General features: G+C 46.6%; 1 protein-coding gene across 1 annotated transcript; it reads left to right on the top strand.

Moving 5' to 3' along the window:
- Nucleotides 1-1,725: 1,725 nt before the first annotated feature.
- Nucleotides 1,726-27,888, top strand: LOC146198277 (uncharacterized). The gene is made up of 6 exons (XM_084591873.1): nt 1,726-1,828; nt 4,560-4,666; nt 8,034-8,102; nt 10,123-10,200; nt 18,539-18,595; nt 27,802-27,888. Exons 1-6 carry the CDS (start codon nt 1,726-1,728, stop codon nt 27,886-27,888), a joined length of 501 nt encoding a protein of 166 aa, XP_084447999.1.
- Nucleotides 27,889-27,976: the final 88 nt, after the last annotated feature.

Consider the following 27,976-nt stretch of genomic DNA (forward strand, 5'->3'; position numbering starts at 1 on the left):
AAGAAGGAAAGGAAGAGAAAGAAGAAGCAGAAGGCTTTTAACTCGGTAGTTGTTAGAGGCGGACGACCACAGCGAGTTGCTAGGACAGAAGCTTCGTTCGAACGTTGTAACGGCGGTGTGCCCCGGAATTTGATTTGACGTAGGGACGACGTCATACCACTAGAAGTCTTCTACATCCGAGTGAGAAAGGTCGATGACAAGAGGCAAGGGGTGCTCACATGTGAAGTTATTCCCCTATCGCATAAATAAAGCTGAAACCATAGAGTAAACTTCTATGTGCAAAAGTCATGTCTTTACTTTCAATCGGAACCTAAGCATAGCCATGCAGATTTCTCTCGCGTAACTCCAGGTTTGAAGGTCCACTATCCGCCCTCCGGTCGGAAATATTTTCCCCCCGGAGACTGTGAGGCTTCGCCACCAAGAACGCAAGACCGCAAAATGTTCTTGAAAAGAGTAATTAATAACGCAGTTACAACCCCCGCAATCACCCGAGTCTGTTGTGCTTTTTACCTCCCCCATTCCCTCGCAAAGGGTTTTCACTCTCCTGCCCGGTCATCTAGCCTCCGCAAGACAAATTGCCCTTCCTCCTCCGCGTTTGGCGGGAGGTGGGGCGTGGTACTCTCGCTATCCCTGCCTATATATTAGTGCTTTCCATTATGTGCTTGTCATGTTAGATGTTTTCTCTTGTATTTTTATGTTTGAACTTTTTACACCCCTCATGTAATACCCTCGTAGCGAGGGCTTTAGGTGTCTAGTTTAAATAAATAAAAAAAACTTAAAGATTACCGCGGAAACTGTATCAGGACAGTGTGAAAGCATTAGCGTTGGTACGATGTTGGGAGCTCCTAGTCGACGTCTTTCTACATCTACTTACCCCCATGACATGGCTTAGCACTTTTTGTCTCATGATGCATGACTCTCATGACTCACATGACTCACATGACTCGACACTTCCACTTCACGTGACCAATGACCAATTAATTGATGATGCAGCTCTGATATATGTCATGACTCACAACTCTCATCCGGTCATTGATTGATGACGTCACTTGGTGATAGCGTCACAAGTAGAACAGCTTCCGGCGACACTTTTGCAGAAACTTCCGGTGCCAACATAGCCTACTAATGCTTCCGCATTAATAAATAAATAAAACAGCAGTTGCGGAGAAAATTCTCGTGCGCTCTCATCCATCCACGTGTCTCATCCGTTATACTGTAAGCGTGGCGGATTCATGGCCACAAGGTTGCTCTTCCCTTATGTGGACGCTGTGCTGAAGTGACGCTTGAATTGTGCTTTTACTTCTTTGATGCGTATTAGGAATGGCCCCTCGGTGTCAAGGTTACGGCCGAGATATCATATTTATGGAATGAAAAATGTTCCTCAAAGAAACGCCTCCCCAGCGCTCTCCTGTATTAGTGTTCAATACTTCCTCTGTTTATCTTGATACCATTAATAACTCATATGCGCGCCATGCTTTTCTTAGAGGCGGCTGCCACCACAGCTCGGCCCGTGTGTGTACTGTTACTCTATCGTTCACTCATTCCGAGCGGCTTTGGCACGATGCACGCCGTGTTGCAGTGACAGGCCAGAATTAACAAGAAATACGCTTCGAAGAGCAGTGTGCACACTGGGCGTCGCGAAAAGTCTGCGCGCCACAGCAAAAAGGAAATAGGAGAGATATCTTATTAAGGGCTGTCGTTCATAACGAAGCTCAAGCAATCGTTATGGCACAAGCACCCTTAAAGTGGAGCCTTTTGATCGTTCTTTGCATTTACGTCGTAAGTACGTCGGCAGCGGATAAATTTGACGTGTGTGAAGAAAAAACAGGTGGGTATGACAACAATTTCTGCTGTCATGGAAAGCCACTCATTTTCAATGAATACGCAATCAGCATACCGCTACGGCAACGTATTATTTAACGCATGAGGTGTTTAGCGCAAGGTCTTAACACTCAAAGTCACAGTCGATACACGCTGTACATAATTCTGGGAAGCATCGTTGGTCAAATTAATAATCTTAGAAGCAACGCAGCATCGACCACTTGCTCTTATTTCCTTTTTATTTTCAATGGATGCGTGATTTGGCAGAGTATGATAACTTTGATAGCATGAACCTGATTCGAAAGGTTTGAATTATACTGAACGATTCTTGCGACAGTGAAGTGAATAAATAAAATTACTAGTGTACAAAATTTTAATTAGACAGTTCCTCTAATATACTTCTGGCGTGTGGTACCCATTTACTGCCTTAAATACGAACTAAACTGGAACTGGCCAAACTAAGTCAGAAATATTTGCCTTTAATTCATATAGTTGGAGAACATGTCGAACCGTCTTGTGGTTAAACCTGGAGTTACATGAGAGCAGTCTGCATGGCTACGCTTAGGGTCGGCTTGGAAGTAAAGACATTGCTTTTGTACATAGTAGTTTAGTGTATGTTTCGGCTTTATTTATGCCATAGGGGAATCACTTCACATATGAGCACCCATTGCCTCTCTTCATCGACCTTTCTCACTCGGATGTAGAAGACTTCTAGTGATATGACGTCGTCCCTACGTCGAACTCCTAGGCACACTATCGTCATATCGTTCGAACAAACCTTGCAAATCGCTGTTGTCGCTCGCTAACAACTACCGAGTTATCTGCCTTTTTCTTCTTCTTCTGCCTTCTTCTTCTGCGTTCTTCTTCTTCTTCTCCTTTCTTCTTCTTTTTTTCTCTTTTTCTTCTTCTTCTTTTTTTCTCTTTTGCTTCTTCTACTTCTTCTTTTTTTCTCTTTTGCTTCTTCTACTTCTTCTTTTTTTCCTTCTTCTTCTACTTCTTCTTTTTTTCCTTCTTCTTCTACTTCTTCTTTTTTTCCTTCTTCTTCTACTTCTTCTTCTTCTTCTTCTTCTTCTTCTTCTTCTTCTTCTTCTTCTTCTTCTTCTTCTTCTTCTTCTTCTTCTTCTTCTTCTTCTTCTTCTTCTTCTTCTTCTTCTTCTTCTTCTTCTTCTTCTTCTTCTTCTTCTTCTTCTTCTTCTTCTTCTTCTTCTTCTTCTTCTTCTTCTTCTTCTTCTTCTTCTTCTTCTTCTTCTTCTTCTTCTTCTTCTTCTTCTTCTTCTTCTTCTTCTTCTTTCTCACAGATAGGCACGAACGATCACGGCGAAATGGCGAGGCTGTAGCGAGAGCTAACTTCAAAATAAGACATCAAAGTAATAGGTTGAAACCTATGTATTGGATATATCTGGTGAATAACCTAGTTAAAGGAATTTATGAATTGCAGAGGTAAATCTGCGTTTCACGCATGCACATGAGAAAAAAGAACTACAAAATATGCGTGCAGACTTGACTACTTCAGTATTAATTTTTCCCGTTAACTATCCGAGAATAGAGCCGGTTCAGCGCAAACATTGTAAAAAAAAAAAAAAAAACCACCCAGTCATTTCTCAGTGAATTTTATTTTGGCGCCTCGGCCTTTACATGGAGTTACGACATATTTTAATATTTGCTACCTTTTTAAGTGCATATGGGATGCTTGTTATGTAGTCTGCTTATACGCGATGTCATGTTTGTCTTATATTATCCTGTGGTGTACACGCACACGGTTGACTGACATGTGATCTCATTTAACCTTTCTCTTACTTTATTCCTGTCTACAATTTTTTTATTTCACCACGCAATCATGCAAATACCGCTTTTCATTAACATTCTGAATGCGGTAAGGGCAACCTATTTTTATAGTACCCGTGCGTTCTTACTGGAACGATAAATTTAGGGACCCATCACCCGGAAAATTCGGAGTCGGCGTTATGAGCGGAAAATCACGGGCATGCCCTTAGCCGGTAGAGTGGCCTGCACTGATTGGTCGTCGGTTTGTGGGACGTCATAAGACCACGAGACATAGCCTCAGTGGCAGGCGCGGCCAACTCGGGAGAATGCTTTTAAATGGGGCACTGAGATGGGAATCGAACACCCCCGAGATCGTGCATCCCTAGTGCAGACATAAAACACCTAAGAATCCAGGCTTCATATATATGTCGGGGGATCTTTCACATAACGTGGCAGGATACGACTGTTTGCTAATGAGTGCGTGCGAAACAGAGAATCACAAATTAGTTAGGGATAATGTTCAGTGAGTAGCAAAGTGCATGAAAATACGTGAACAAAGATACGCAAGAGTAGCCGTAGAAGGGCGTCATTATTAGTGTCGCAAGATAAACTATAAAAGTCGGATCTTAAAGGTATCCCTCGTTTCTTTTTAAGCATGTAATAAGCGGTGGGTTCTTCAAGCTTACTCACTCGAAGCGCTTATTGCGAGTTGCTGAGAGCGCACAGATAGCACGCGACTGCGCGACGGCCCGGTAGGATCATGTTTATGGCTATCCTGCAGGCACTGTTATTCGCGCCCAAGAATGGTGGGCGGCCACTCAGTCTGTAAGGTGGTATCCCAGTAAAAAAAAAAAAAAAAAAAAAAACTGCAGACGATTTTATGCTTTCACAACCGGACCTCCGTGCGGGTTTTGACAATGAACCTGTAGTGAGAACAGAAATTTCTACGAGCCATACGTGTCCTTGATTCCTAGGCATTGTGCAGAAGGCGAAAGCAACGCAGATCGCTGCGAAGCTCATGGACAAGTGCTTCCTGCCCATAGCCAGCAAGTACAAGTTCACTGCCAAGATGATCCAGAGGGTACGTTGGCGTTGCGATTTGTAATTGTCCGCGTATAATCTAGTTCAAAAGTGCAGAAATTCGAGGATTGTTTCTCTTTAGCTCTGGGTGTCCAGCGCTCGAAAAAAAGCCTGGTTCGCGCAGTGCTTGCTTTTTTTTTTTTTTTTTTAAGGAATAACAGCGCGGAGACGAAGGACAAGGAAGAAGAGAACACCTGCGCTGTTATTCCTTAAAACATATGTACCAACTAGCTCAACTTTCCGTGTCAGTGCTTGCTTGCTTTTCAGTTTTGCTATATGACAGTGTTGCCCAGTTGTAGCATTCGAAGTCAAGCTGCCTTAAGTTAGTCATTAGGTAAGGCAACCTTTGCTAGCAGGAAAATATTGCTCAGAGCCAGTTTTAAAGACAGACAAGTATTTTTATGTAACGCCAAATGTGTTGTTACGTAGCTATGCGCTGGCTCTGGTGTACTTATTCAGAGCTGTGAGATAAACGCGGAGTAGAGGAAGTTGTGGAGTGTATTGATTAACCTCAACGTGCTCTGTCAACAAAACACACATGCAAAATCGCCGGCACGGAGCACTAGCAGGTGAGCACGAAAATAAAGATACTTCACAAGGCCGCACGACCATCCAACGAAGCACAGCGCGGCACAGGATCAGTCCTTTTTCAAGAACTTGTATTCATTTCAGGACCGAACAATTGGGCGGCGAGAAGAAAGCTGCTGTGTAAAACGGTTCGAGGAAAATATTACTGTTTGATCGTTTCGGCCTGCAGAAAAATAAAGCCTAGTGAATTACTTTTTCACTGCCATGTCTGTCTCAAGCACAACTGTTTAAAAGAGCATAGACACTGATTTACGAAGCGTTGGAAAGAATACGATCGCTCTCCTTGTTATACAGAGGTGGTCCACAAGCAATCCTAATTTTTCGTGAAATATTGTAATTTGATTTGAATTACAAGCCCGGGAAAGACCCTGCTCTTCAAAATACATCGGCGGTTACATCTTTGTGACGTGAACGCGTACGAAAGTAGACAACATGACGGTACCAAACAGCTGCGATGTACGGTCAGAGCAAAGAGCAAGGAAAGCACAGGATACCTAACCGTGTCTGCATAAACTGTGCGCCGACGGGAATTTCTGTCGCTCTGCTCTCTTATAGCTCGATCACCTTTCAGACTGCCTGCGCTGGCGAGTGATACCATTACTTAATTTGACGTGGATTCCGCTATCGACGTGAATTGAAGCTCGATATGGCGCATCAATGCGTTGTCAACTACTTTCAAAGCAATGCATGCCAAAGGGGTGTGTTTCTTGTCTTTCCCCGAGATGAAGCGCTGCGCAAGGCTTCAGCAGACTTTTTGCACCCGGCTGGACGCTCGTATTGAACCCAAATAGTGGAGGAGAATTCTCTATTTGGTGCCGGACTCGTATGAGGTGAACACGGTGTACATGGTACAGCTCGGGCTGCCACCTAAACAGCCATGATTGAAGCCGGGCGCCATGCTGAATATTCTTTACGCCATCAGTAAGCAGAGGCCATGTACTAAAACTTGACCTGCGCGCCGCATTTAGCGGTCGTCACTTTCAAACTGCCGGCCCACTGCAAGCAGAGATCTTCGGATCGCAAATTCCCGCTTAGCGGATTCCTCCAATTTGCACCCACATCTCTTATCACCACGTGGCAATGCTTGAGCGCTGCTTAGCTTAGTGTTCAGTGTGAATTGCACTAAGATGGAACAAGACTCCACGTGGCCCCGGAGCTGCGGAGCACCAGTGTGTATTTAACCCGGCCTCGAATCAGTGCACAGTGACGCACGAGATGTACCTCGATGTGGTGATTCGTGGGATCTGCCAAACTGCGTCGGGCTTTGGCCCAACGTGTGTGCGCCACCAATCAGAAACATGCTCTCCGCGACTCAGCCACCGAACAGGTTTATATAATAGCTCCGCTCTAGTAATGTCGGTGTCAGATTACGAAGCGCTGCTCGACGACGACATTTTCTTTCAGTTGATTCTGCATTCAGGTGACGATCCGTTCATCTTAAAACCAGCCAAAAGACACAACACAAAGAAGAGATGAACACAAGGCGATCGAAGCTGGATTTGAGGGCCGAACCCACGACCATAGTCTTTGCGGAGCATTCTTCTTTGTGTTGTGTTTTTTGGCTGGTTTTACGGTGAACCGATACAACTATCTCAGTCGTCAACCTGGCTGATCCTCAGTCTTGCCGTCAGGAGTCACGCGTGCGGCTTTCTGCCGCATCTATAATGTCATCCCGTGCTCGCGCTCGGAGAAACTGAAAACAAAACTTGTTTTGGTAAATGCCCTGAGAATTATTTATTTAGGCCTTGGTAAAGATTTTCGAATGGCAAGCCCCGATTTTGGAGCATCGAGGATCAATAAAAGCGAAAATCCCGAAACGTAGAATCTATACGTTATATACTCTTCTATGTTATTCTCTGGTTGGTTGGTTTGTGGGGTTTAACGCCCCAAAGCAACTCAGGCTATGAGAGACGCCGTAGTGGAGTACTTCGGAAATTTCGACACCTGGGGTTCTTTAATGTGCACTGACATAGCACAGCACACGGGCGCCTTGCTTTTCGCCTCCACCGAAAAGCGGCCGCCGAGGCCAGGATTCGATCCCGCATCCTTGGGAACAGTAGTCGTGCGCTTTAACCACTGCGCAACCCCGGCGGGGGCTCGTTATTCTCTGTGTTAGGTATTATACGCGAGAAAATAAACAATACAGTTTTGAAAAGCATATAAAAAAAGGGTCACTATTAAAGGCTTCTAGCAAAGTGGAGACGGGCTAGCGTAGACGTACACTTGGGTACCATTCCTCTCATCCCCCGAACGGCCTCGGTATTGCCACTCCGCGTCCGCGACCGCCTCATTCCACCCGCCTGTGACCAGTGACCTGGACGCGTGAACAGAAAGTGTCCATCGAAATTGTTCTAGAAAATAATTAAGAAAATTGCGGTCCACGTGCGAATCCAACTCTGGCTACCAGAGGATGAGATGGCTACATGGTACTCCGCCACGACGTTTGGAGCTGAATGCAATTATGGTATCTTCGAGACATGTAACTTATCTTCGAACTTATCTTCGCACTTATATTCGAGAGATGTAATCATTCTTTCATGTGTAATGACGAACATGGTAATTACAGATGTCGAAATAATTATTCATCACAAGTTATTTAACTAATTAATCAATGTTAATTAACAATCAAACGCATGTACAAATGCTTTCGCATTATCGCACGTAAGAAGATTTGTGTGCTCTCCAGAATTTTCCTACTGCTAGACTACACTATCTCAAATTGAAACTTCCTTGCGGCCTATGAGAAAAACTAACCCCTTGCCTTTGATACTTTCATACAGGCAGCGTACAAGATGTGCGCTGTTTTTCGCTTCTGCTTTCACAAATATATACCATTGAAAAAGGCTAAGGTAAGTCAACGTTACTGTAGCAATAATTTAAAGCAACGGAATATCTCAGCAATTGTTTTCTTCCACATTCTAATTTATTTGGTTGTCACTATTGCGATCTTTTACAAAGCTTTAGCAGGGTGTACACACAACACACAAGTACAATAATATTGGAAATAACAGAATGAAAAATACAAATATCACAATTGCTAAAGTAAAAATGCAATACAGGGATGCAGCGGTACAAAATGTATAAGGTAATGTAAAGGTGGTCTTCGAACGTTTTCAGTGAAGTTTTATTTATTGTACCACTTTCTTATTCTTCTAATCTCTAATCTCTAATCGATTTGGGGGAAATGAGTATTTATAGTTATAATTCATGCTTGTAATGGTGTTATTGTGAAGCAACGCCGTTGTCTTGTGTTGTACCCAGAGGAGAACGATACAATACCTATTGCGTCAATATTGTAATGAGATTTGATTCATTTAAAAATGAAGTTAGCCGATAGATGCAGTTTCTTTTGGATACAGGGAGCAAACTACTTTGATTAGGAAGAGCAGCGACAGATGTGGGCCTATATCAGTTGTAGATAAATCGTGCTGCTTTCTTTTCAACTCTAATTTAGCAATATATAGATTTGGTGAAAGGGTCCCAAATTATGGCATCATACTCAAACTTGCGCTGAGTAATGGTGCTATATGAAAGTGACTGAACAATTGAAGAGTTGAGCGTCAGAGTACGTTGAAGGAAAAATAATTTATGTAGGGCATTAGCTGTAACGTTGTCAACGTGCTCTGTCCAAGACGGGCTTATTGCAGACGTCAAGGCCAAGGTATTTGTAAGTGGTCACCTCAGCGAGAACGCTATTTTTAGCACCTTAGTTAAACAGAATTTATACGCATGAAAACATTTATCATAATTAATTCACAATTGCCATTAATCACTCCAGGCAATTACTTTACTGAATTCGTTATGTAAGCCGACTTGATCCTCAGTAGTGTTATACTTTTCATACAACATACAATCGTCAGCGTACAGTCTAATAGAAACTGAGATGTTGGTGGTAATATAACGGATAAAATCAAGAAAAGAAGTTGCTAAAGGGCAGGTTCCTGGGGAGCGCCAGATTGAATAACTGGAGCGGAAGAAGAACGTACTGATTGCGGTTTCGTAATTAAGCTGCAATCCACGAGAGTGTTCTGTTATTTTTTGTACATCAGCTAGCTTTAAAGAAAACGTGTTAAGCGAAAATTTATGAAATGATTTTTTTAAATCCATAAATATAGCGTCAGTCTGCTTTCCTTTGTTTATTGCCTGCGCGAAATCATGTTTAGTTAGTACTAGCTGAGTGGCGGTGGAAAATCGTTGTCTGCGTCTAGTATGTACATGAGAACCGACGAAGTGTAAAATCTGCTTTGTTCATCGTTTAATGAGCTTAAGTATGTATCTGTTCAAAACTATATGATATTCAGTTTTCTGTAGGTCTTATTGTCTCGGAATTCCGAACATTAAACAACTGCGTGAATAAACACATGTTTTCTTGGAGAACGACAAGTAATACATTTCTCATTACTTTCTTACGCCAGCATCCTTACCGTCGTGTCGGTCGGTAGATATCGGAGCCAACTAACAAGAGTGCGTGCACAATTGATCTGAAGAATATAGCGCAGTGTGTGTCTGTTATGGTGGTTTCTATTGTCTGACGTGACATAATTTTCTGGTATTAGCGCTATGCATTCACCTTTTGATTCACCTCAGAATTTAGCCTATACCAGAGTAAATACACAGAATTGGGGTTAAGTTATGAGCTTTTTATGTTAGCAGCTATGATGTTAGTAACATTTAGGCATTTTTCTGTAATCAAGCCATCACCTATAGAGGGTTCAAAGTAGCTTCATCCACATTTTAAATGACCGTTGTTATTGCCTAAATGGCTAATCAATTTGTGCTTACCCTCACGTGAGGTCCTACAATCTCGGACGTGAATACCTCGAACCCAACGTGTTCTATAATTCATTCTCTCTCTCTCTCTCTCCGCAGGGTTCTGATGCTTACCGTGAGGCAGTGTACACATGCGTCGGCAACATAGCATCCCTCCTCACGGTAGTTCTGAATCCAGTGAGGCTGAGACCCCTTGCCTTTCATCTAGAAGCATGACTTAATTATCGTGACTATTGGATGAATTGATTATTCATGATCGAGAACGCACCGCCTCAAAGACACACATAGAAACAAAGTGTACAACATGTGCACCACGTGTTTAGAGCACGTGATCTTCCCGTTGTCTTTGTTTGTGCCCTTGAAGCGACCCATTTTGAAGCGAAATATTCACTACGCTAGGTACAACCGCGCTTCGAGTGTCTAATTGGACCTTTAAGTGACCTTGACCGATACTCTTTTCTTATCTTTGGGGGGCTGATCCTGGCCCTGATGGGGCTGGGACAGGTAGGTTACCACCCCTTGCGGCGGTGGCTAGCCTGCCACCAAATTTTATCTGTTGTAGGCAGTCATTGCACCCGCCACTGCTTCGGTGGTGGACGACGGCTGCTGCGGCACACGTCTTTCTCTCCCTCTTCTTTTTCTTTCTTCTCTATTTAAATCACTTTAAAAAAAAAAACTTTTTCTGTTCGCACGAGGCAGCGGAGGTGGCTCAGCTACAGAGCCAGTAGCAGGCCCGTGCATTTTCGTTTCCTTCCCCCCCCCCCCCCATCTTACAGCCACAACAACAACAACAGTATAAGCGAAAGCTGCACTGCGCTAGGTACAGCCGGTCTTAGCATGGCACCAAATTTGACCTACAAGTGGCGTTGACCGAATAAAGTGTAGGTGTCCACAATTCCCTGCTGTCTACCTAACAGTATACTGCGCCTTCCTTTCCCCAAAGCCAAACGCAAAAGACGCCCCTATGCTGTGCGATGTCAACGCGCGTTAATGTTTAGAAGGTGACTGAAATTGCTCCGCAGCCCTCTACTATATGGCACCTTTTTCACTTTCTTCCGCCCTCCCTCCAACCAAAATTTATCCCTTCTTATGTCTGATAGATACTGTCTTTTTCTTCTCATAAAAATATAAAACATGACCTGGACCAGGTTAAGTGTAGGTGTCCACCTTTCCATGCTGTCCACACAAAAGTATAAGGTGCCGTCCCTTCCCAAAACTTAACTTAAAGCTACTGCACCCCCGCCCCGGTGGTGCAGTGGTTAATATGCTCGACTACAGTGCCGGAGTTCCCGGCTTCGATCCCGACTGCCGGCGGCTGCGTTTTGATGGAGGCGAAACGGCGATCCGTCCGTGTGCTGTGCGTTGTCAGTGCACATTAAAGATACCCAGGTGGTCGAAATCACTCCTTAGCCCTCCACTACGGCATCTCTTTCTCTGCTTTCACTCAAACCATCCTCTCGGTATCTTGCAGCGCGGCTCAGGGGTCCACAGAAAAAATTGTGACAGATACTGGACATTTTCTTTCCTATGAGCCAATTATTATTTAAAACGGCGGCGTTCTGATGGAAGCGAAACAGAGGCATTCGTGTGCTGTGCGATTTCCGTCAAAGAAATGGGACTTCCCCAGTTGATCAAAATTACTCCGTAGACCACTACGGCTCCCCCTTCCTGTCTTTCCACTTTCACTCCCTCCTTCTTCCTGTACCTTACGGTGCGGTTCAGGTGTTCACAGAAACACGTCTGACAGATACCGCGCCTCACCCTTCCTGTGAACCAATAATTATTAGCGAAAATGTGTGAAAAGAAAAGCCGATTGACAAGGCGGTGTTACAGAGGCTATCGCTGCAACACTCACAACGTTCACTCTCTCACTCGATTCAAGCCATGCTTAAACCCCCATAATTCTTCCCATCGTGACTTCATTGCTTACCTTCAAAAAGAAGCCTAAACATTCTAGGGGACATTTAAGCTTCGCCTTTGAGGGTATTGCACCACAGCGTTAATGGCTAGCTACCATATGTGGCCCCCTTTATTAAAAATCGAGTAAAACAGCGCTAGGGGAGACGAAACACGTGAACGACAGACACATGCGCTGCTTTATCGGAAACGTGAGTAGACGGGCCCGGCATGTGGCTGCAGCCAAAAGGTTCGTACATATAACAGAGGAGCGGAGACACGAGTAGGACAGAATAGTGCCCGATGTAAAAGAAATAAATTCCAGAAGAGGGCAAATAAGGGCTGGTTGGTACATGCTTAAGAATCGAGTAAAACAGTGCTAGGGGAGACGAAACACGTGAACAGCGCTTGTGTCTGTCGTTCACGTGTTTCGTCTCCCCTAGCGCTGTTTTACTCGATTCTTAAGCATGTACCAACCAGCCCGTATTTGCCCTCTTCTGGGCTCCCTTTATGTTTATGTTCATGGGGTTTAACGTCTCAAGGCGACCAAGACCATGAGAGATGCCGTAGTAGAGGACTCGGGAAATTTCGATCACCAGGGGTTCTTTAACGTGCACTGACATCGCACAGAACACGGGCGCCTTGCTTTTCGCCTCCATCGAAAAGCGGCGGTGGTGGTGGTGGTGGTGGTGGTGGTGGTAAAAACATTTACTGTACATTTTGAAGGAGGTTTGTTTTGCGCGGAGCCTTAAGGGCCTCGGCCTTACAATACTGGGTGGAGTCCCTAGTCAAAGACCCCATTGGCGATTGCCACCGTGCGCGCGCTGCGTCAATGCCCTCTGGGCCTATAGGTCGCAGCAGCCGAGCAGGGTTGCCTCCCAGTCCTCCCGGGAAGGGTTAGAAATAGGGTGGCCGCAGAGACCGGGGTTCGATCCCGCATCTTTGGACACAATAGTCGAGCTCCCTCTGCGGGTCATCGTATTTGAACATGCACTTTGCTACTCAACCATTAATCCCTTAATCTATTCCTCTGGTATTTCAGACATCACCATCAGCATATAGCCGTCGGCTACCATGTGTTGTGCAAGGTGGCCCGACACTGATATAAAACCCTGTTTTAGCCAACCTTGCGAAAGTGACTGCTTGATCTAGATGTAGCGTGTATACGTCCTGCTTCAAGGGCCCTGGAGGGTTCGAATCTCACCTTATCTCCATTGCAAAGAATCTTCCGAAGTTGACAATTTCTCGAAAACCTTTGCCAAGTCAGTCAGTCCCGCGGAGTCAACCAATACAGACATCAGTCAAAGCCCGCGGCTATGTCACCTATTAACTACCACCAGCCAGAGGCATCCTCACGACTTTGCGCCCACAAATCCAACACCACGCTGGATGTAGAGAACAGGGCCTCTAACGCGATCACGTAATTTTGTTTCTCAGTTCAAATAACTCCCCAAAAGATACCTAACTTCCCCCTCTCACACCTATGGAAATGCAGAAAACGGACCAAATATCTCGCGTTAAATCCAATCAATCAGTAGCTACGCTCCAAAGTAGATCGGCTTCGTCTGCATAATATAACATACTATTTGCCACTAATAATATCGCATTAACTGGGAGGCCATCTTATCTGGCCTCTCTTGCATTCCGGACTCGCTGTCAAACTACTGCGGTTCCCGCTATCCAGAAATTAGCTGCAGAGTCCTCTCCGGATATATCCTTCACTCAAAAATTTATGCTCCTACCTACCCCTTGTTTCTCAATAGACAGAATACATTGTCACTCTTATTCGATCTTAGCACGTCCAATATACTTTGGCCTAATTGGAAGATATTATAATCTGCACTGCACAATGTTGCACGTTCTAATCTTCCGGGTACACGAAAGCGGTCTCGATTCAACATGGTCAGGGACAGCTGGCAATCAGGCACTGTGCCGGACGACTGTAAATGTTCCATTATTAAATTTTCCCTCACGGCAACAAAACAAACACCTAGAACTTCCGTCCAATTTACTTCAGGTATCCACCGTTATATGTTTTCACGCTCCTGCAGCACGCATTTTGCTTCGCCCAATCGAACGTACATGCTTTAGTCAAAATAGACGCCAAGAAAACATTCCACAATCTTTTTCAACCCCATCTTTGCCTCGCTTTATGCTGCAAACTGCACAGCTACTATATTCATGGTCTACTGGATATCATTCACGGCAATAAAGCTAAATTTCAAGTCCTATTCACCGCACTTGCATCATTCGTGGGATTCTCAATCGCGCTGTTTCCTTAGCTTCAGTTCGGGTACGGTCCGTTTAGTACAACGATATTTAATGCCTCAGTTCAGTTCAGTCGTTCAGTCGTGTCCGACTCTTCGTGACCCTATTGACCATGTCACGCCACGCTTTCCGGTCTCTCACTATCTTCCTAACATCACATAACTTCAAATGCAGTGCCTCGAGGATGCCATCTAACCATCGCGTTCGCTGCCTACCCCTTCTCCGGCAACCCTCAACCTTTCCCAACATCAAATCTTTCTCCAGCGACTCCTCTCTTCTCATCAGATGACCAAAGTAGCTGAGCTTTAACTTTAGAATTTGACCCTCCAATGAGCAGTCAGGGTTTATGGTCGACAATATTGACTGATTTGATCTTCTGGCAGTCCAAGGAACTCTCAAGAGTCTTCGCCAGCACCACAATTCAAACGCGTCAATTCTTCGGCGGTCAGCCTTTTTCACAGTCCAACTCTCGCATCCATACATCACAACTGGAAAGACCATAGCACAAGTTATACGGATCTTCGTTGGCAGACTAATGTCTCTGCTCTTTACTAGGCGATCAAGACTAACCATTGCTCTCTTTCCCAGAAGCAGGCGTCTCCTAATTTCATGGCTGCAGTCTCCTTCCGAGGTAATCTTGGAGCCCAAGAAGAGAAAATCTGTCACAGCTTCCACTTCTTGTCCCTTGATGCTCCAGGACTTGATAGGGCAAGACGCCATGATCTTTGTCTTTTTAATGTTCAGTTTAAGCCCAAACTTCTCACTCTCTTCTTGTACGCGCATCAGAAGTATCTTGAGTTCCGCTTCACTTTCTGCAATTAAAGTGGTATCATCCGCATATCTAAGGTTGTTGATACGTTTTCCAGCAATCTTCACTCCAGCTGAACACTCGTCCAGACCGGCTTTCCTCATGATGCACTCTGCATATAGGTATAATAGGCAGGGCGACAGTATGCAGCCTTGCCTCACTCCTTTCTCAGTCGGAAACCAATCAGTAAGACCATGCCCAGTTCTGACTGTGGCCTCTTGCCCTTCATACAGGTTCCTGAGGAGACAGATGAGGTGAATTGGAACTCCCATCTCTTGGAGAGCTTGCCACAATCTGCTGTGATCTACGCAGTCAAACGCTTTCGCATAATCAATAAAGCAGAAGTAGATGGGTTTCTGGAACTCTCTTGCTTTTTCCATGATCCAGCGAAGGTTGGCAACTTGGTCTCTAGTTCCTCTGCCCTTGCGAAACCCAGCTTGCACGTCCAGAAGCTCCCGATCCACATACTGCTGCAGCCTACCTTGGAGGATTTTCAACATCACCTTGCTAGCATGCGAAATAAGCGCGATCGTGCGGTAGTTGGAACAATCCTTGGCACTGCCTTTCTTTGGAATGGGGATGTAAACTGACCTCCTCCAATCCTGTGGCCACTGCAAGGTTGTCCAAATCTTCTGACATAATGTATGCAGAATGTTAACAGCGTCATGGTTGAGGTTTTGAAGCAACTCAGCTGGAATGCTATCAATTCCGCTAGCTTTGTTCTTAGCAAGGCTGGCTAAGGCCCATTCAACTTCACTCTTCAGGATGCCCGGCTCGAGATCAGTTATCACAACCGTCTTATGTTGGGTTTGCACATTCAGGTCCTTCTTGTACAGTTCTTCTGTGTATTCCTGCCACCTCTTCTTTATCTCTGCGGCTTCAGTGAGGTCCTTGCCTCGTTTGTCCTTTATCACGCCCATCTTAGCACAGAAGCTTCCTTTGATATCTTTGATTGTCTTATACAGAGCTCTTGTGTTCCTTAATTGGCTGTTGTCCTCAACTGCTTGGCACTGTATGTTCAGGAAGGCATTCTTATCTCTCCTTGCTATTTTCTGAAAATCCGCATTGAGAATCTTGTATCTTTCTTTTTCCCCCATACCTTTTGCCATCGTCCTTTCCTCAGCTATTTGCAAAGCCTCTTCAGATAACCAGTGTGCTTTCTTGCATTTCTTTTGCTTTGGAACTACCTTAGTAGCAACTTCTTGTATTATATCACGAACATCAGTCCACATCTCTTCGGGCTCTTTGTCTTCTAGATCTAATTCTTGAAATCGAATCCTCACTTCCACAGCATATTCTAATGAAACTTGATCCAGATTACACCTGAAAGGCCTTCTAGTTTTCTGCGTTTTCCTCAATCGAAGCTTAATCTTGGCAACAAGAAGCTGATGATCGGTGCCACAATCGGCCCCAGGCCTTGTTTTTACTGCTTGTATAGCGCTTCTCCATCTCTGCCGGCAAATAATATAATCGATCTGATTCCTGTACAGACCGTCCGGTGAAGTCCATGTGTACAGGCGCCTCTTGTGCTGTTGAAAATGAGTATTCGCTATGGTCAGGTTGTTTTCTTGACAAAACTCTACTAGCCTCTGCCCAGCTTCAATTGGCTCACCAAGACCGAACTTGCCTGTAATTCCGGATATTTCTTCACTCCCTACCTTAGCATTCCAATCTCCTATGAGAAAAACGACGTCTGATGAAGGGGTACGGTCTAAAAGGCATTGTAGGTCCGCATAAAATCTCTCAACGTCAGCTTCTTCAGCAGTAGTGGTCGGTGCATAGACTTGGATAACTGTTATGTTGAAAGGGTGACCTTGGATCCGAAGTGAAATCATTCGGTCGTTTTTTGGGGTTGTACCCTAGCACTGCTTTGCCCATTCTTCTGTTTACTATGAGAGCGACCCCATTCCATTTAATGCCTAAGCTTCATTAAAACATATACGCAGACAGTGTTGTTCTGTAGGCTGCGACGAGAACCCAGAGGTAACTGTACGTCATCAGGAAGTCACGAATGAAGTCGACAGACATCTTCGAAAAGCAGCACTCGACGGCACCAGATGAGTCGGAACTTCCAATGCTAGCCAGAAACCCACAACATGTTTTCAAAATGGTTATGTTGATTTCACTCTGAACTACCTTTGCATGCCCACAACCACCTCCTACAGATTCTCCGCTATGCCCCGCAGTTCCGCTTCATCAGCACTTGCCGTTCCTTATCCAATGTAAACCTGCCACTCAGTAATCCGGCTAGACTTCAAAGTAGTTTCCTAATAATTAGGCCTCAAAAACACAGAATAACTCGTTCAGGCTCTCGACGTAAATACGTTTCTATACTACCTTCCTAACATATCACGCATCCAAATATAACACCACGAACACAGCTCTGCTCTGCATACGTATATAAAGCCGCCCTTTACTTCCCTCCACAAGCATATACGCAAGCTCTCCCTGAGAGCTGTAATTGTCGTTCTTTAAGAGGCACTTATAAACCTTAGTACGTACCGGCATATAACTCGGCTTCCCACCACACACATACACATTGACAATGGCACTCAACCGATAAATGTCCCCACTGTAGGCATATTCACCTGTATTCCCGTGCAGGTCCCCCCCTCCTCCACGCATATATCCTTCCTGAAAAGCGCTCCGATTCCACGGAAGGTGTCGCCAACCTTTCATAGGGGCGCCGGTGCTGGGCGCAGCAACGGTGGCCTTTACTAATGCATTTTACAAAACAGAAAAATCTGCGGCAGCAATCCTCAAGCATTCATCATCATTCAATCCTCTCAGTCGCACTAGTGGCTCGTTCTTAGACCCAGCTGGCATTCAACTCCCTCTAAGAACGCCTTGACTTTATCCAATCTATTCAACCTTTTCTTTCTCTAGCCCACTGCTTGGCTTATGTATATTCTGCACTCTCAGCCACACTCTCAAACCCTTCGGTGGATTCCGAGCCATATCGTGATCACTGGTAATAAAATAAGCTGCCACATTAGTCTGCCGGCGAAATTCCTCACTGGGCGCTAGGGATTCTCTGGTAATCAGTCGATGGTCATCAAGATGGCTGTAAAGCTGTACAACACGAGCACACTGTTACCTAACCCCCACCTACCCTCTCTTCCTATCCCGGAATCACCTGGTAGGCCGACCAAAGGTAGGACCTACACAAAGCTGTCACCCGACTGACGGTTGGTATCTTAGCATCTAAATATTAGAGTACCAATGAAAATGTCTTCTTCCTCGTCCTTAATGAAAGATGCCGGCCTCGGTGGTCACTTTTCGATGGAGGCGAAAAGCAAGGCGCCCGTGGACTATGCGATGTGAGTGCACGTAAAGAATCCCAAGTGGTCGAAATTTCCGGAGTCCTCCACTTCAGCTTCTCTCATGGCCCGAGTCGCTTTGGGACGATTAATCTCACAAATCAAACCAAACCATAATCAAAGACCGCCCGCCAGTTTTGCCGTCACGCACAATTCCGCTTACATTTTTTGCTCATTGGCTAAAGTACTGGTGGAACTGAATGCAAAATCTTTCTAAATCCAGGAATGGATAGAATTGAAGAATTTGGAAGATCCCAAGGGGCTGTACTACGATGGTGTGGTAAGTTGACAATAATGCACATCTTGATTACACATCTGCAGTGGAGTACAGCAGAATAAATCGTGATGGTCAAACGGTGTTAGAAAGAAGTGTTTTCGTGTCAGAAATACACCTTCTTTCTACAAGCGCAATACGAACAGAGCTCCATTCATCTTAAGAAATATAGTCTAATTTATTATCGCGGCATCACCAGCGCATGCTAATACTAGCATAAATGACACATAAAAGTACTTGTTTTCATTCCAGAGCTGCTTGTAGTTGAAACGGGATGATCGAGGCTACAGAGATGATATTTATTGCTATTTGCTGCTCAGCAATTAGCACTTTACCAGATGCATATGCGGCATCCCGGTTATAGTCATGTGTATACTGGCGGTTCCAGTCTTCAAAATGCATCAACATTTGCATCTGTTATTCCGCACCTGGTCGAGTGACGGTCATGTAAACTATTACACACGGCAGAATCAATGACTGCGGATATTTGCGCTGTTTATTCGGCTCTCCAGTTCATCTCATTAGTGCACTCTAGCGTATATGGGTAATGTTTAGCTACTCTAAGCCTGCACTGAAATCTCTTGACAGCGCTAGTTTCATACCATGGAAGGCTAGAGTGGGATACTAAGTTCTTAAAGAATTTTCCGAGGCTACCAATAAAGAAGCACATTATAATTTTCCAATGGATTGCCGGATATTGTCTTATTCTTGGAAACACAGAGGAGGATACGGCGGCAAAGGCAAGCGCACTCTAATGCCCTCCCTTCTGACCCTCCCTTATTGAGAAGCGCATTGCGCCGCTTTTTGAAGTCCATGCGTAACGAAATGAATGAAAGGATCTGGTTTGAACCAAAGCATAAAAATTCATATCTACATTTCATCGTTTTTTTGTTGCGGTTAATTATGCCGATTTCTACCGGCAGAAGTTTAGAAACGCTTCTTCACCGCTTGCGCTTGGGAACGGCTTACACGAACCACTTTCTTCAAAGAATTGGCCGCGCAGAGAGCTGCCGGCGTGTGTGTGTGTGGCCATGAATTTGAGGATGTGGCTTATCTGTTATTTGACTGCCATGTGCATGACAACTTCAGATCGCAATTGAAGCGAGACGAATACTCTTGACACAAGACACAAATTTAGGTCTACAAAAGCTATTGCGCCCGTGGCCGACGTGTGCACTGCAGAAGCGAGCACCTGTTTCATTTTAAATATTCCTGTAGGGCAGTGGCATTTTTGGGAACTACTGATTTAGCACATGTGGCCCAGTCAATGTTAGAGGTCCTTCCTTTGTGTGAGTTAATGTATTAATGTAATTTTTATTTGCTTATTCTGTGTTTGCGCCTGCAATGTTATTATGGCTTTTTGTTTTACTGTTAGTGTCTCAAAAGCTTTGCTATTAATTTCGTTTATTTATATCTGTTATGTATATTATGGTAGGTACTATTCTGTGAGTTCCACATTTACACACATCTATACACATTTGAGGTGTATATATCGTCCGTTTGTGTTACTTCTCCTGACGCTTGTACAGACTTTGCCAAAAGTAACCAGGCAGCGTCTTCCGCTTCTCAGTCGGGTAGCAGAGAATTCGTACCACGTCTGAAGCTGCAAAGCTGTGCAAAGTGAAGGCGAACTCCTCTCCTCATTTCTTAACAAGTTGCGATCCTCTGAGAATCCATGTTGGCTTTAGAATACAAGCGAGAAGCACAACATGCAGCCTGGTTACTTTTGGAAAAGGCTACATTGTTTTATATGCTGCGCACTGTTTGTGTTTGTATTATGTTATTTATTTGAGCATATATTATGTAAATTTGTTCATCGTGAGACAAGGTGTTTCTGCTAAATTTGGTGAAAAGGAGTAGCCATGAGCCGCTATGCGGCACCAGCCTCTCGTTTATTGTTTATATTGTCACGTAGTGGTGACGAGGTCGACGACACAAATGAAGGGGTCGATGATTGCACTAAAGAAACTCTTTATTTGGGCTGACTTGCGCCCGCAAAAGAACTAAGCAACTTGGCGGCGGCGATAGAAACAAACGTGCTCGTCGATCGTCGAACAAAGAATGCCCGTCACACTCGGCAACGCTCAATTTAAAGGCTGCACAGAACAATCTAGATAACGTTGCAAACAGCTACCAGCACGGGCTGGAACATTGTGGAAAGACACGCGAGTGGCCGGAACCTTCGAGACAGATCTCGGTGCGTCTTGCGCTACAACAAAACTGATAAAGGTGTGACTCGCGACATCGAGCAGTAACAAACAAAGATTACGGAACTGATACGCGGTCCAGAATCAGAGTGATAAGCCTGTATGCCAGCGGCTGTTAAAAAAAACAACAAATACTGTTTTGAAGGTTTCGCGGCATTACTGCCCTCTTAAAAAAAAAACATCGCCTCGATGTTTCAAAACAAAGAAACTTAAACATAAAGACTGCAAAGTTTAAACACCAGAGATTCTTTAACGCGCGTAATATGGCTTCAGTCGTAAAACATGTACAATTTCTGGGCTTGCGCGTCGCCGTTGTGATGCTGACGTTCCGTCGGGAATGACTTCATAGTCCAGTGGTCCGACGCGGCGAAGGATTTTGTATGGCCCAAAGTATCGACGCAACAACTTTTCACTTAATCCGCGACGGCGAATTGGTGTCCAAACCCACACTTGGTCTCCTGGATTGTACTCTGCGTGGCGTCGTCGTAAATTGTATCGTCGGCTGTCGGTGCGCTGTTGGTCTTTCATACGCAGCCGTGCGAGTCGTCGGGCTTCCTCTGCACGCTGCAGGTAGGCGGCGACGTCAAGGTTGTCTTCGCTGGTTACGCGCGGCAGCATTGCGTCGAGCGTCGTCGTGGGCTCCCTGCCGTACACAAGCTTAAACGGGGTCGCTCTGGTCGTCTCCTGGACTGCCGTGTTATACGCGAAGATCACGTACGGCAAGATGGCGTCCCAGGTCTTGTGTTCAGCGTCGACGTACATAGCGATCATGTCCGCGATCGTTTTGTTCAGGCGCTCCGTAAGGCCATTGGTCTGGGGATTGTACGCAGTTGTTCGTCGATGGCTTGTGTGACTGTATTCCAGGATGGCTTGCGTCAACTCTGCCGTAAACGCCGTTCCCCTGTCCGTGATGAGCACTTCTGGGGCGCCGTGTCGCAAGAGAATTTGTTCGACAAAAAATTTGGCGACTTCTGCCGCGGTACCATTTGGTAGTGCTCTTGCTTCGGCGTAACGGGTAACGTCGTCAGTGGCCACGATGGTCCACTTGTTACCCATAGACGAAGATGGAAAGGGGCCGAGGAGATCCATCCCAATTTGTTGAAAGGGCAGGATTGGGGGCGGAATCGGGTTTAGTAGTCCTGCTGGTCTGTTCGGCGGCGTCTTGCGTCGTTGGCACTCACGACACGTCTTCACGTAGTGGGCAACTTCGGCAGGCAGTCGCGGCCAGTAATACTTCTCCTGGATTCGACGCAACGTGCGCGCAAATCCGAGGTGGCCTGCTGTGGGCTCATCGTGCAACGCCTGCAGAATTTCTTGCCGAAGGGTTTAGGCACTACGAGAAGCTGCGCGGTCTTGTTGGGTGCGAAGTTCTTCTTCACGAGGAGGCCATTGCTTAACGTGAAGGATGATAAATGTCGCCTGAACACACCAGGAGGGGAAGCGGTCTTTCCCTCCAAGTAATCGGCTAGCGCTTTCAGCTCAGGGTCTGATCGCTGTTGTTCTGCGAAACTGCTAGCGCTTACCGGTCCCAAAAAGGCGTCGTCGTCATCGTCCTTCGGAGGAGCATCGACCGGAGCGCGGGATAAGCAGTCTGCGTCGGAATGCTTCCGGCCCGACTTATAGACTACAGTCATGTCAAATTCTTGAAGTCGTAGGCTCCATCTGGCAAGGCGGCCGGAAGGATCTTTCAAATTAGCCAGCCAGCAGAGCGCGTGATGGTCGCTTACCACCTTGAATGGTCGGCCGTATAGGTATGGACGAAACTTAGAAGTAGCCCAGATGATTGCAAGGCGCTCCTTCTCGGTCGTCGAGTAATTGACTTCGGCTTTTGTGAGGGATCTGCTAGCGTAGGCGATTACTTTTTTTTGTCCGGCACTCTTCTGGACAAGAATGGCTCCTAGGCCCACACTGCTTGCGTCGGTGTGAATTTCGGTCTCGGCGTTTTCATCAAAGTGGCCAAGTACAGGAGGGCATTGCAGGCGGCGCTTAAGTTCGTCGAAGGCTTCTCCTTGCGGCGCTTCCCATTTAAAAGGTACGTCAGCCTTTGTAAGCTGCGCCAACGGTTCGGCGATCCGCGAAAAGTTTCTGACAAATCGTCGATAATAAGCGCACAGCCCAAGGAATCGGCGCACAGCTTTCTTGTCGGCAGGTGGTGGGAATTGTGCGATTGCAGCTGTTTTCTCCGGGTCTGGGCGAATACCGTCCTTGCTAACGATGTGACCTAGGAATCGGAGTTCTTCGTAGGCGAAGTGACACTTCTCTGCTTTTAGCGTTAGCCCCGATGACTTGATGGCTTCCAGCACTGTCTGTAGTCGTTTTAGGTGGTCTTCAAAGTTTGACGAGAAGACAACAACGTCGTCCAAATATACCAAACAAATTTGCCACTTCAAGCCTGCCAGGACTGTGTCCATTACTCGTTGAAACGTGGCTGGTGCGGAGCAGAGGCCAAATGGCATCACCTTGAACTCATAAAGGCCGTCCGGTGTGATGAATGCGGTCTTCTCGCGATCTCTTTCGTCGACCTCAATTTGCCAATATCCGCTCTTCAGCTCCATCGATGAGAATTACCTTGCATTGCAGAGCCGGTCGAGAGTGTCGTCGATGCGGGGAAGCGGGTAGACATCCTTCTTCGTTATGCTATTCAAGCGGCGGTAATCAACGCAGAAGCGAAGTGTGCTGTCTTTCTTCTTGACCAAAACGACTGGTGCCGCCCAGGGGCTGTTCGAGGGCTGGATTACGTCATCACGCAGCATTTCCTCAACTTGATCGCGAATGGCCTGGCGTTCTCGCGGCGATACACGATAAGGGCTTTGGCGCAAGGGTCGGGCGTGTTCGTCCGTTATAATGCGGTGCTTGGCCAGTGGTGTTTGTCGTACCTTCGATGATGACGAGAAGCACTCCCCGTAGCTTCGAAGAAGACTGAGAATCTGGTCTTTCCTGCTGTGGGTCAATGCCGGGTTGATGTCAAATGTGGGCTGACGGAATTGGTCCGGTGCCTCTTCCAGCGTTGGGTCGTGGAGGGCGAATACATCTTTGAGGTCGGCTAATTCGTCGAGAAAAGCGATCGTCGGGCCCTTGTTGAGATGCCGGTATTCTTCGGTGAAGTTTGTTACCAGCACCTGAGCTTGACCTCTCCGGAATTTCGCGATGCCTCTTGCGATGCCGACAACTCGTTCTAAGAGCAATTGGATATTTCCTTCGACGATTCCTTCAGCGGTTTCGATGTTCGCGCTACCTACGCAGACTGCGATGCTTGATCGGGGCGGGACGGCCAATTCTTCATCGAGGACGTTTAGAGTGATGTGTTGCATCGACGTCGTCGTAGCAGGAATGGCTTTGTCTGCAGAGAGCTTGATGAGCTTGGATCGCAGGTCGATGATAGCCCTATGTTCATTTAGGAAGCCCATGCCTAAAATCACGTCGCGGGAGCACTGCTGCAAGACCACAAAGCTGGTGGGGTAAGTACGCCCATTTACGGTTGTTCTTGCAGTGCATCGTCCCGATGGAGTAATCAGGTTGCCACCTGCGGTGCGAATCAGCGGGCCATCCCAAGCGGTGGTAACTTTTCTGAGCTGAGAGGCTAACGGTCCACTAATGACTGAATTGTCAGCTCCGGTGTCTACTAGGGCAGTCACTCTGCGACCGTCGATATCAACTTCAAGGTCACTTGTTCGCGTCCTCGCATTGCACGTGGGCCTTAGTGTCCGATCTCGGCTCCGTCGTGTCTTCAGGTCATGGCCGGGGCATACCGTAGTTACTGCGCTGGGCGGCGTTGTCTGCTTGCAGTATGGTCGTGATGTCGTCGATGACGTGGTGTGGAGCGGCGGTGAAATGGCTGCGTCGTCGTTAGTGGTCGTCGGCGGCGGAGGATGTTCGTCTTTTCGCCGTTGAGCAACCTTGCCTCCAAAGGTTGCTCCGTTCAGTTTCCCCTGCGCGGGCTTGGGGACCTTCCGCGCATACTCTCATCATAGGTACGGCCTGGCGACGCAAAGCGGGCCCTGTACGGCGATGGAGATCGGAACCGACGGCTTGGTGGCGCAATCTCACCGCTACGCAGATAGTTGTCAATTTCTTGCGGTAGTTCACCTGGACGTGGTCGTGGAGCGTCGACTGCAAATCCGCGGAGACCGATTCGTCGGTAAGGGCAGTGGCGCAGAATGTGGCCGGCCTCACCGCAGTGGAAGCATAATGGCCGGTTGTTTGCAGTCCTCCAGGCGTCGCACTTCCTGGGGCTTGGGGGTCGTTGGTAGGTTTGGTGGGCGGGGGCCAAGGGGCGGCTTTCAGTAACAGGACGGTAGCGGCGAGGGCTCGGAAAGTCATCACGTCAGGGCGTAGGGCGACGTAATGCACCAGCGTAGTTCATTGTTGTTGCCTCTTGAGCTGGAACAGTCGCAGCCGTCGCTTGAGGAACGCCCAGCGCCTGCTGAACTTCTTCACGGACGACGTCCGCGAGCGTCGCCACCTGGGATTGTTGCGATGATGGCAGCATTCGGCGGAGCTCCTCTCGCACGATCTCCCGGATTATGTCCCGAAGGTTCTCTCCGCTTGCAGATACGCTGGGGTAGTGGCATGAGTAGTCTGGTTGAAGTGGTCGCTCGAAGGGGCGCATCCGGGTGTCCAACATCTTCTCGATGGTCGATGCTTCACTTTCAAATTCTTGCACAGTTTTGGGCGGGTTCCGGACAAGCCCCGCAAAAAGCGGCTCTAACTCCTCGCATTAGGAATTTCTCTCTCTCACCTTCGGTCATGTTAGGGACGGCGCGGCGAAACAGGCGTTTCATCTCCTCTACGTAGACCAGGACGGGCTCGTTTGGTAGTTGAATTCTTGATTGGAGGAGGGTCTGAGCTCTTTCTTTTCGGACAGAACTTGTAAAGGCCGTCAAGAACTGTGCTTTGAATGTCTCCCAATCCTTGAAAGAAGTCTCGTGATTTTCAAACCAAATTCGGGCATGTCCTTGAAGAACAAAGTAGACCTGCCTGAGTTTCGCAGCGTCGTTCCAGCCGTTGAAATCTGCCACACGGTCGAAAAGGTCCATCCAATCTCCCGCATCTTCATCCGGTAGTGCATGGAAGCAGGGGGGCTCACGGGGTTGGACGAAAACAACCGGTGCTGTAGGCTGGGCCATTGTCAGCGTCGATGCCTTCCGAGATCGAATGGGGTCAGGCAGCAGACCGTGTTCGGGTTGTAGGCCTTGGAGTCGGCGGCTGGCTCGGTGACCTGTAGGCTGGTCTTCCAGGGCGCCAGGAACACGGCTTGGGTCTTCGCTTGAAGGATCAAAGGCAGCACCTCCACCAGATGTCACGTAGTGGTGACGAGGTCGACGACACAATTGAAGGGTCGATGATTGCACTAAAGAAACTGTTTATTTGGGCTGACTTGCGCCCGCAAAAGAACTAAGCAACTTGGCGGCGGCGATAGAAACAAACATGCTCGTCGACCGTCGAACAAAGAATGCCCGTCACACTCGGCAACGCTCAATTTAAAGGCTGCACAGAACAATCTAGATAACGTTGCAAACAGCTACCAGCACGGGCTGGAACATTGTGGAAAGACAAGCGAGTGGCCGGAACCTTCGAGACAGATCTCGGTGCGTCTTGCGCTACAACAAAACTGATAAAGGTGTGACTCGCGACATCGAGCAGTAACAAACAAAGATTACGGAACTGATACGCGGTCCAGAATCAGAGTGATAAGCCTGTATGCCGGCGGCTGTTAAAAAAACAACAAATACTGTTTTGAAGGTTTCGCGGCAATATGAATAAAACAAAAAACCGCATCATGCGCAGCTACCAGGATGCACGCACGTGAGATGTGACACGTGTGCTTCATTCTTTCCTGGGAGAAATGCATGTTTGCGGAATACCGATTCTTCTCATTTTAAGTCACTGTGCCTGCCCTCCCATTTTGATGAAGCGGGCGCCCGATAGAGCTAGGCGGCAATACACGGGTGTTCTCTCGGCTCTTGGCAATCTTTAGTAAGCGTGATGTGTGAAAGCTGCAACTAGTAGAACCTGCGCGCAGCGTTTTCAGCAGCCGCGGTAAGTAGAGAAGCGTCGACGAATGCAAAGCCAGCAGCAGTTGGAACTGGAGCGCCAAGTAGTCTCACGTACTTGCCTCCTCTAACCGCTGCACATGTGGACATTGTAGCATGCCGAGGCAACGCTGTCTCAGCGACTAGTAGATGCCACGTTAAATTAATTTCTTATCGAATAGTCGAAATGAAATGCGAGAACTACTTTCTTCCCATACATGGTCGCGCCAGTCCCTACGGTGCCGCTATCTGGCTGCCGATATTCGCAATTTGAAAACGGGTGAACATGTTTGTATAGCCACTATTTCGATAACAGTGCTCCTTTGGAATCTATTGTCCCACTAAAACAATCAAAACCACTTGCACGGCCTTTGCGGAAGATACGATACGCTGTGAGCTGTTGGGAATTAAGCGCGGTATTGAAACCTGTCCGCAGATTTCACTGAAGGTGAAACGCAAAGTCGGATGATGACGCCAACAAGTTTAGAAATCCAAGGAGTCAAAGTTAGCCCTCCGCTATCGTCTCTCTATTTCTAATTTTGTCGCCTCCACTTTTATCCCTTCAGTCATAAAAATGGATGGACAAACGATTGACGTTACCTTATTTGGGTCAAAGGTGCAAGGATGCTGGATTCCCTGTATCCTTGATTTCCTGTATCGTCGAACTTCTACACACTGTCGGAGTAATCTATAAATTCTAAGCATTGGTTCGAACCTATAAATTGTGCTGTTATTGCAACGTCTTTTCCCGCAATTATTTATATTGTCGAGGCACGTGTTAATTTTTGTTTTAATCATACAGCTTTTCTGACCATGTTTCGAACGTTAAAAAGTTATAATATTTCGTGCTGTATCTCATGCTCTGGTTTTCTGAATAAAAATACCATTAACGTAATCGGATCTACACACCTAGGACGATGTTATCCCTTGTCGTACGCCTAACTGACGCTGTCGCTCTCTGGTGACATTTCAGAACTGTGCCAGGAAGCACCAAGTTTTCACAGAGGACCCAGTGGTCAGTCTCTTCGGAATCAGATGGGTGCGGGACACGCTGTTTTAATAAGCATCGATAAATAAAACGCTCGTAATGGGCCTGGTCCTTGATGGATGACTCTACTTGTTTTGTTTCTATCTGCCTCAGTGCAGCA

The sequence above is a fragment of the Amblyomma maculatum genome, chromosome 2 (assembly GCF_055883805.1).
Source record: "Amblyomma maculatum isolate TAMU_Amacu chromosome 2, ASM5588380v1, whole genome shotgun sequence".
NCBI classification, from domain to species: Eukaryota; Metazoa; Arthropoda; class Arachnida; order Ixodida; family Ixodidae; genus Amblyomma; species Amblyomma maculatum.

Excerpts from the sequence above, each read along its gene's own strand:
- LOC146198277 (XM_084591873.1), top strand. The coding sequence starts at position 1,726 with ATGGCACAAGCACCCTTAAAGTGGAGCCTTTTGATCGTTCTTTGCATT. Across the intron at positions 8,103-10,122 it reads TACCATTGAAAAAGGCTAAG|GGTTCTGATGCTTACCGTGA; the intron begins GTAAGTCAACGT and ends CTCTCTCCGCAG. Across the intron at positions 10,201-18,538 it reads TCACGGTAGTTCTGAATCCA|GAATGGATAGAATTGAAGAA; the intron begins GTGAGGCTGAGA and ends TTCTAAATCCAG.